Source organism: Callionymus lyra, chromosome 17 (assembly GCF_982586985.1).
Source record: "Callionymus lyra chromosome 17, fCalLyr1.hap1.1, whole genome shotgun sequence".
NCBI lineage: Eukaryota > Metazoa > Chordata > Actinopteri > Syngnathiformes > Callionymidae > Callionymus > Callionymus lyra.
Window position 1 is genome coordinate 13,606,339 of NC_141834.1, and position 10,169 is coordinate 13,616,507.

At 37.8% G+C, this 10,169-nt stretch overlaps 2 protein-coding genes across 2 annotated transcripts in view; one reads left to right on the top strand and one right to left on the bottom strand.

Moving 5' to 3' along the window:
* Positions 1 to 10,169, bottom strand: part of itga10 (integrin, alpha 10) — a 370,978-nt gene that overhangs the window by 181,765 nt on the left and 179,044 nt on the right. The window lies entirely within an intron of this gene.
* The window catches only part of adamtsl4 (ADAMTS like 4), a 42,115-nt gene that overhangs the window by 27,112 nt on the left and 4,834 nt on the right, over positions 1 to 10,169 (top strand). The window contains exons 6-11 of the mRNA XM_087812666.1: positions 3,795 to 3,934; positions 5,193 to 5,397; positions 5,643 to 5,827; positions 8,509 to 8,650; positions 8,867 to 9,115; positions 9,216 to 9,345. Of these exons, the coding sequence (XP_087668792.1) occupies positions 3,795 to 3,934; positions 5,193 to 5,397; positions 5,643 to 5,827; positions 8,509 to 8,650; positions 8,867 to 9,115; positions 9,216 to 9,345 (1,051 nt within the window). The remainder of the gene's footprint in view (positions 1 to 3,794; positions 3,935 to 5,192; positions 5,398 to 5,642; positions 5,828 to 8,508; positions 8,651 to 8,866; positions 9,116 to 9,215; positions 9,346 to 10,169) is intronic.

Consider the following 10,169-nt stretch of genomic DNA (forward strand, 5'->3'; position numbering starts at 1 on the left):
AGTCGAAGAGCAGATGCCAAGAGCGGAGCTGGACCGTTGAACTCACTGATACAGGGGAGAGTGAGGCGGCCATTTTGAATTCAACACAGGAAGTGACTTCTAGTTATCGGTCATTCAGTATTTTAATAGTGTTTCGTTTTTTATTTACTTTTTAAATTGTTTTACGGAAACAAAACTCAAACTACAAGTCCCATAATGCACTGCTACAGTGAAAGATTTGAATAGTCACTGTTTCACAACTTTTAATGTTGTTTCTTTTTTTTAGTTTTCGCCTGAAATTGACACGTCTTATTTAGGAGATCAAGACGACATAACCCTTCAGAAAAAAAGGTTTCCACTTGAAAACATTTTAAGTGTTAAGTGTTTTCTTTTTATAAAATACCAAACTGGTACTTTTGAAGTAGTACCAGTGGCTGAAATAGTGTGATAGAAACCCAACATTTGCCATCCAAAAGACCTATTTTTGCTTTTTTAAATAAATAAATAGGATTGATATTTTGAAAATTAGGATGAGATACAACTGTCGTATCAATGAGTCTTCAAGGTTTGTCTGGGAGGTTAATTCAGTCGCAGATTAAAAGGTTTTTCATCACGGAATATATCACAAAACTACAACATTTCTAGTCTTAACTAGAGTTTCTTCTGAGCTAATGAAGGCTTTCACCAATCACTTCAATTGGGTCAATATTGACTCGGGGGTGAAACGGTACATTTCCAAACTTCTTCCTCTTCCACACAAGCTGGTGAAAGATAAACACTCGGGTCAATTGCTGCACTTGTGTGACTTCCCGCGACACTTCCAGCCACTTATCAGGATGAAACAAACCTCCTTCAAATCCTCCATCAGTGCAGCAACAGTCAAAGATCTTCACAAAAGGTCACACTGGAAATAAATCCTACTCGGCCACACACACCTCTTTTTTTCTCTCCATCTGGACCTCGCCAGGCCAGGTGTTCTCAGGTGTGTCTTAGTTCAATATTTACTAGAAACCTTTTGCATTCCTCCAGAGACGAGGTGAAACTCTAAATCTGGAATTTGACCTTTTTCCTCCTCTCACCTGTGAACCCATTGACCTCACAGTTATTCTTGTCTTCTTGTTAATGATTGTTTATTAAACTTGGAAACTTGCAAAGTCAGAGGAAGTTTCCAGAAAAAACAACAATGTGTTTTTGTTTGGAAAATGGGTTTTATTTTGATATTCTTTTTGACATTTTCACTCAATAAGTGTGTAAAATAAATAAACAAATACATATATTTTAATCACAGATAAAAACAGTAAAAAGAAATAATATAAAGTTTGTGTTTCACTCTTTTTCACTAGTTTACAAGTTTATTTTTGGGGTAAATTTGACAGAAACAAATATCCTGATGTGTCAAGAGTCAAATACTTCGGAGAAAATAAGTTATTTTTCTCAAAACAAAACTGATTTCAACAGTTACATCAAAAGAACAGGAATCATAGACATGTATATAGATTTTTATTTTTTATTTCAACAAACGCATCATCAGCGTTATATTTGGAGAAAACAACAACGTGTTTTTGTATGGAAAAGGCTTTTATTTTGATATTCTTTTTGACATTTTCACTCAATAAGTGTGTAAAATAAATAAACAACTACATCAATTTTATTCACAGATTTCCCTTCAGATAAAAACAGTAAAAAGAAATAATATAAAGTTTGTGTTTCACTCATTTACACTAGTTTACAAGTTTATTTTTTGAGTAAACTTGACAGAAACAAATATATTGATGTGTCAAGAGTCAAATACTTCGGAGAAAATAAGTTATTTTTTTCAAAACAAAACTGATTTTAACAGTTACATCAGAAGAACAGGAATTATAGACATGTATATAGATTTTTCTTTTTAATTTCAACAAACGCATCATCAGCGTTAGATTTGGAGAAAACAACAACGTGTTTTTGTATGGAAAAGGCTTTTATTTTGATATTCTTTTTGACATTTTCACTCAATAAGTGTGTAAAATAAATAAACAACTACATATATTTTATTCACAGATTACTCTTCAGATACAAACAGTAGAAAGAAATAATATAAAGTTTGTGTTTCACTCATTTTCACTAGAAACACGTTTACTTTTTGAGTAAACTTGACAGAAACAAATATATTGACGTGTCAAGAGTCAAATTCTTCGGAGAAAATCAATTATTTTTTTCAACAGTTACATCAAAAGAACAGGAATTATAGACATGTATATAGATTTTTCTTTTTCATTTCAACAAACGCATCATCAGCGTTATATACTTGGAGAAAAACACATGTTGAAAATTATCTTTAATTCATAAGGAATGATTTAAATAAAATGGTCCCAGAGGCAAAAGGGGGAGTTTGTCCTTTTGACCCCACGGCGGACCATCTTCCCTCAGATCTGCCACCGAGGCTGTGACCCTTCACTAACATCATGAGCTCATGTCTAAAGCTTCAGTGCACACACCCCACCCACCCCCCCTCTTACATAATACTGCATGAGCCCCTCGCTGCCCCCTCTTCACTGTATACATGGGATTCTTTAAGGAAGAGCTCAGAGGTATTCGAGCTGCCGATTCATTCACACATCTGTGGAAGGTTCGGCTTCGTAATGAAAATAATTCTCCTGCTCCTGGGAGCCTCCACCATCTGAAGTTCTCCAGGCGTGCCCATTAGGCTGCTCTCATAAATCCACGCTTCCCGTCGCTGATGTTTACACGACTCTTCTGGGCATGTAGTGACTCGTGCGAGGGGGAAACGACTCGCCTCTGACAGACAGCCGAGGGTTACGTGGTCTGGTTCGGTTTCCTGACCACATGGGAAGACGCTTGATCCCCCGCGGCTGCTCCTCCACACCTGCTGCGCTGGGAATAACACGCCAATGTTCACGCCGTTTGTACATTTTTGTGTTGCAACTAAGCTTCCGGCCGCTAGATGGCGGCAGTCATTACGTCCTCCGTGGCTAAAGGAACAATAAAATCCCGGGCGATGACTGAGGACGAGAGGATACAGTCGACTCCAGCAGGTTTTAAAGCTGATGTTTGGACATATTTTGGTTTTAAAACAAATAAATGCAGGTACGACTTTGTCAAGACTCATGTAAGTAAGTAAGTAAGTAAGTAAGTAAGTAAGTAAGTAAGTAAGTAAGTAAGTAAGTAAGTAAGTAAGTAAGTAAGTAAGTAAGTAAGTAAGTAAGTAAGTAAGTAAGTAAGTGCACTTGAACAATCAAAATAAGACAAACGGAGAAGTCCAGGAAAATTAAGAAAAAGCCTGAACAAATAAAAAGTTCTTAAGATGTTTCTTGAAGGAGTCAGTAGATCCATCAAACACAGAGGAAGATCGTTCCAAAGCTTAGGAGCAACAGCTTGGAAGGATTTCTCTCCTCTGGTCCTGAACCGTGTTCAGGAACCATCAGCAGATTCTGATCCACAGACCTCAGAGCCCGAGCTGGGGTGTAAGGCTGGATCAGATCACTGATGTAAGGAGGAGTCTGACCATGAATAGATCTGAAAGTAAGAACCAGAATTTTAAAGTTGATCCTGAAAGAAACTGGCAGCCAGTGAAGAGTTTTAAGGATCGGGGGAAATGTGAGTTCTTCTACTAGAGCGGCCCAGAATTCTCTCTGCAGAGTTTAGAGATGTGGTCTGTCTCACTGTTTATACAGTATCATAATATATTGCCCCTGTATCCTGATACATATCGTGTCACCAGATTCTTGCCAATATACACAAACATATAGTTGTAACCCAATAGGACCCAAATCTCAAGCAAACACTCATCCAGATCCGTGACCTCTGTGTTGCAGCTGGTCCAGAGAAGCAGTGCGAGCTGACCTGCAGACCTGCTGGCTACCGCTTCTACGTCCGCCAGGCTGAGAGGGCGAGAGACGGAACGCCGTGCTTCAGCGTCAGCTTCAACGATGTCTGCGTCAAAGGACAGTGTCTGGTGAGTGGAGTGAGCGAGCGACAGATTAGCACCTTTTGTTTGAAAAAGAAAGAACTTATTTCAGTCAAATTCCTTAAAGTAGATTCCAGGTGTGGCTCTGAGGAGAAAGTAGAGCACAGACCAATTGTTCAACAAGCTATTTTGACTGGTCTATGGCCCTGGTCTAGAAAGGCGCTATATAAATAGAGATTATTATTATTATTATTTACTCTTAGATCATGAATGCCAGGGGTCTCAAACTGGTCATTTGTGGACCCCGGACATGATGTTCTGCGGCCCTCCATTATTTTATTTTTTACAGATTTACAACAATAATTGACCTCTTAGTGTTGCAAATAACAATAAAACTTATAAACTTTCACTTTTTTATTGAGAAGTATCAGAATATTGAATTAATTTTTTAAAACTTTTTTGAAGTTGTTTTTTTTAAGCATTTTCTTTAATAATTAATGAATTCAATATTCATTATATTGAATTATGGATTTGTTTTTAATGAATAATTTAATTAAATAATTTGTTAAAGGTTGAATTTTTTTGGGGGGGGGTTTCAAAGTAAATGTATTTATTTTTACAAATAGATGTTGATATTTTAATTACAACAATTCAAAAATATGTTGTTGTGGACCCCGGACATGATGTTCCGGCCAACCATTAATTTCTTTTTACAGATTTACAACAATAATTGACCAAGGGTCTGTCCTTGGACCAGTTTAGTTTGAGATCCCTCATGTATTTGTTATCAAAAAGGCGTCAAAACTGTAGCTTTGTCACTTTAGGTTTAGATAATGTGACACGAGCCTCTCGGAGCGACGTAAAGTTGACACAGAAACAGAAGATTTAACGACATAACACAGAAAATTAGCAGAGATTTAACAGTCATGACACATTAATAGATGATTTATTGTAGTGACTTTTCCACCGTAGTCCTCACAGCATCAGCGTATAAAAGCCATAGTTTATGGAGAAACCTTTAAATCCCATTGAAACACAAACAACCACCAAAATGAAATCATCTCTCACTTGTTTCAGAAACAAATCTGTGTTCAAAAGAACAAAAATAAAACCCTCTTGGCCGAGGTCACACCATCTTCTATTCCAAACTCATAAAAAAAAAGTAGTTTTCATGATTCCTTGAAACACAATCCTTGAGTCTAGCCCTGATGAATGAAGTCCAACAGCTCTGGTTCGTGTCTGGATTGAAGAGTAAATCTCCAGATTCATAGTCTGGATAAAAAAAAAAACTGGTTCTTCCTGCCAGACGGAGGGCTGCGACGGCGTCCTGGGGTCCGGCTCGGTTCTGGACAAGTGCGGCGCGTGCGGCGGGAAGGACGGCGCCTGCCGACGGGTCGCCGGGACCTTCCAGAACGTGACGGTTCCTCTGGGCTACCACAAGATCCTGGACATCCCGGCCGGCGCGACCTTCATCAACATCACGGAGAGGCGAGCCAGCCCCAACTATCTTGGTGAGACCCAAACACTGATCTTGGCGGCTGGAACCCCAATAAAAAAATTGAATCACTTGGCCACGAGTTTGAACTTTTCTTGGACGAGGATTTGGCCGCCGGACCTGCTGACTTGGACAAGAAAAGATAGAGAAACTATTGTCTCGAGTGTTTGTGTCTCTGTGTTGAATAATTAAAAGATTGAAACGTGGAGTTCAGACGACTCGAGGTCAGAAATGAATCCTTTTTTTCTTTTTTTTCCACAGCTTTGAGGAGCGGAACCGGAGCTTCAGTGGTGAACGGGCGCTGGGCCGTGGACCCTCCAGGGAAGTACCAAGCCGGGGGGACGACGTTCACCTACTCGCGGGCCAGAGCTCTCTCGGAGGGGGAGGAGGAGAAGGGGGAGTCCATCGTGGCTCCTGGACCTACAACGACACAACTCCAGTTGTATGTGAGTACCACGGTCGAGTGCGTTAATGGCTACAGATACTAATAGTTAAATGCTAAAGAGCCACCAGAAGTATTTGAGTTTCTATCTGCTCATCATGAGTATAATTCGATTTTTTTTTTGTACGTGTGTTTGTTTTGTGTTGCAAATAACAAGAAAAATGTATTTTTTTATGGAGAATAATGAGAATATTGAATGCATTTTTTGAAACTTTTTTAAACAGGGTTTTTTTTAAGCATTTTCTTCAATAATCAATGAATTCAATATTTATTAAATTGAAGGTTGGATTTGTTTTTAATTAATAATTTAATTAAATAATTTGCATCTTAAAGGTTGTATTTTTGGGGTTGTATTGAAGTAATTTAATTTATTTTTACACATAGAGTTTCATATTTTAATTCTAATAATTGTTTATATCTAATAATAAAAACATGTTTTCTGAATTTTATATTTTTTATTTGTAACCTTCTAAATTCAATATAAATAGTTAAATGGTATAATAGTTCCAACAGACATTACCAAAAGAGTACTTTCAACCAATCACAGTGACACTATTATACCAATATTTTCATGTTAATTTAAAATGGCTATGTTTATTTTTTTTTAATGTTGAATTTTAAACGTTTTTCTTATATATATTGGAATTAAAATCGATATTGAAAAACATTGACAAACATTTTAATTCAATTATGAATAAAAATTAAACCTTTAAATAAACAAAAAAAAATAAAAACAACATCTCAATAACAAAAAAAAACATTTGAAATGTTATATTTTAATATACTGATGGCACTGATGTACTTCCATAATGTTTGTCAATATATCAAACTTCAAATCCCAAAAATAGCATGAGGGTCACATGGTCAAGCAGCACATGTTCAATCCTGCTGTGTGTGCAGATCATGCAGATATATATTTGATATATATCATATATATGTGATATATATGTAAATATATGTGATATATATATGATATTCAGCACGACTGAGGGGGTTATAACAGACTCCTGGAGGATCAGCAGAAGAACAAGAAGCCCCTCATGGAGGCTCCTGAGACGTTCATTACTTCCTGGACAGAGAGTTAAAAGTTTCAGGGAAGCAGAAGACACGGAACGTCTGGGAGCTCAGAAGAACTAAAAGGATTATCACGCTCGGACGCCTGTTGAATCTGTTTGTTCGCTCAGATTCACCAAATTACATCTCAAACTGTGTGATGATTGACCAACCATCCATTCATCCTTCCAAAGACGCCTCCCAAGAAGTCTGGATCCTCTCAACCTGGATCAGGAACGATCACCGAGCAGACGCTTCTGGAGATCGTGTTCTGAGCAGGAGATTTATTTTCGCTGTCCTTGACTTAATGTCCACGAGTGGAAGGAGGATGAATACGACTGAACCGTCTTCATAACATACTCAGGATTCCTTTCCTTGATTGAGTTTGTGGTGATTGAACGACTGCCACCTCTGGAAGGAAGTTTCCAGTGTCGACCTCCTGCTGATGGAGTTTGGACGACCTTGGACTTGCACAGTCTTGTGAGACGCGTAGAAGGAGGAGAAGAAGAGAAGGAGGAGGAGGAGGAGGAGGAGGAGGAGGAGGAGGAGGAGGAGGAGGAGGAGGAGGAGGAAAAGAAGAAAGAGGAGGAGGAGGAGGAGGAAAAGAAGAAAGAGGAGGAGGAGAAGAAGAAGAAGAGGAGGAGGAGGAGGAGGAGGAGGATTGTTTGCTAACGCTCGCTGACCTCTGACCTGTGAAGAACAGTGTGTTTATTTTATCTCACACCTCTCAGACACACAAGAGGACTCTGAGAACAAACATGTTAAGTGACTCGTCGTCCACTCGTATGGCTTCTCTCCGCTGACGCGCTCAGAGTTCCAACAAAACAACTGGTTTCAAACTTTTTTTTGTTGGAGCGAATATATTTTTTTGAGTCAGTTTTCATCGTCATATGAAATAAGGCCCTTGGCAGGGGACTGCACTGCCACAATGCTTTTCTTTAAAATATCAGAATTTTAAGAATTTTTACACATTTAAATCAGCTTCAATGAAATAAAATATCAAAGAATTTCAAACACTTCATTCCAGAAAAGTCAATTTAATAATACAAAAAAAACTCCTTCAATAGAAAAAATATTTCCATTAAAAAAAAAGTATCTTCAATCAAATAAAATGTTCTCAATTTTTTTTTTTAAATGATTGCTTTAATAAAATTTGAGTATTTATTTGAATTTGATTGAAGCGAATTTTTTATTGAAAATATTTTTTTAGATTAACTAAACTTAAAAACATATATATGATTGAGTAACTCTTTTTTTTATTAAATAAACAATTTTATTGAAAATATAATTTTTGTTGACGCTTTATTTTGGAATGAAACTCTTTTTTTTTTATTGAAGAAACCTCTTTTCAAATAGATTTTTTATTTATTTCCTATATATATTATTTTTTATTGAAAAAAAATCTTTTTTTTAACTAATTTCTTTTTAATTGATGCGTTTTTAATTCCTTTTTTTTTATAAAAGCAACCTTTTTTCATTAAAAAAAAGGTTATTTTCTATTGATTTTTAACTGAAGCAACTCTTTTGATCGAATGATAAATCAACTTTCATATCTCGAAGTAATCCAGGGATGAAAAACACATGAACATCTTCTTCCTCCTGCTGTCCTCTGAACCTGCTTCTCTCCCTCAGATCATCTTCCACCAGAAGAATCCCGGCATCGACTACGAGTTCTTCGTCCCGGTGGAGAAGCCGGATCTGGACCGGGACCGGTCGCCGGGCCGAGTCTGGGAGACTTCGAGGGAGCGACCGATGAGCCGATCACCTCTTCGCAGTGAGTCTCCATCTTCTCCTCCTCCTCGCTGACGCCAACATTCTTTCCACATGACCCGTCCGTCACAGATCTCTGGAGGGATGATCTTGTTCGTGAGTGAGGGTGTGTTTTGTGGGTCGGCGAGGAGACGCTCGTACACAAACGTGTGACCCCTCATTGTTCTGAACTGATCCACATGTGGCTCGACCTCATGACCTCATGGCTCCTCCTCTTCAGGTCCTCTGACCGTCTCCGTGGAGGACCCTCTCCCTGCCCCCCCGCCGCCCGTCTCCGGCCCTTCTTTCCCGCCCTCGTCCTCCTCCGTTTACTCGGAGCGCTGGACACCTGAGAGGTCACGACCCCGGGGCTTGGCGCCCAACCGGAATGCTCGGATCCCCCCTCGCACCGACCTCCCCCCCGACACTCAGCCGGCCTTCGTGTGGAGACGAGGCGAGCTCTCAGAGTGTTCTGTTTCCTGTGGCAAAGGTCAGATGATGAGCGACATCTTCCTCGTCATATAAAACACCTGGTTATGGGCGCCCTCTGGCGGCCGCGTGCTGACATTGCATCCCCCTGTGGTTCTCAGGGTCTCAACACAGAGTCATTCTGTGCATCAACCGCCACTCGGACGAGGAGGTTCCTGAGAGGAAGTGCGACTCTGCGTCCAGACCCAGTCCAGAGGACGAGCTGTGTAACACACACCCCTGTCCCCCCTTGTGAGGAAACATTTCACCTTTGTTTCACCTGTGTTTTTCTCTGTGTTATCTTGATCTTTTTAGTGTATATTATACACGAGTATTTTTTTGTTTTATTTATTTAATTTGGTTTATTTATTTATTTTTATTTTATTTATTTTTTTAAGCACTTTGTGACGCTGGTCTAGAAAAGCGCCCTATAAATATAAATTACTTACTTAATTACTTACCTACTTTCTGATAATATTTATGGTGCATTTTTTTTTAAGGAAAATGTGGTGTTGAAAAATGATGTGAAGTAAATATGTTTTTACTCCAAATTTTTAGAATATAACAAATATAATTAAGAAAAATGGAAACAATAATACAATATTTTGTTTTGGGAAAAATGATAGTATTATTAAGATATAAATGTGTAAACATTGGGAAGGTTTTGTGACGTCACTAAAGCAGGTTTTTAATATAAATACAAACATTTTCTATTCATTTTGACTTAAAACATCAGCATCCAACATCCAAGATCTGTGTCAGGAGGTTTTTAACGTAATTTTTGTTATTTAAATTATACACTTGACAATATACTGTAAGTATTTAAAAAAAAAAATCAAAAGTATAATTTCTTTCATACAAATCTTTATTTATTTTTTCTTTTAACCTACATATTCGATTAATTAAGAACATTAATGACAATTGCCATTTATATATCTTAAATAAACAAATACACAAATATATTTAAACTTTGTTTCTATTGTAGCAACTTTTTCTTATTGGAGCAAATATTCTTTAATTATATTTATATTAATTGAAAAACCTTTAATTTTTTATTAACAATTTTTTTTAAATCA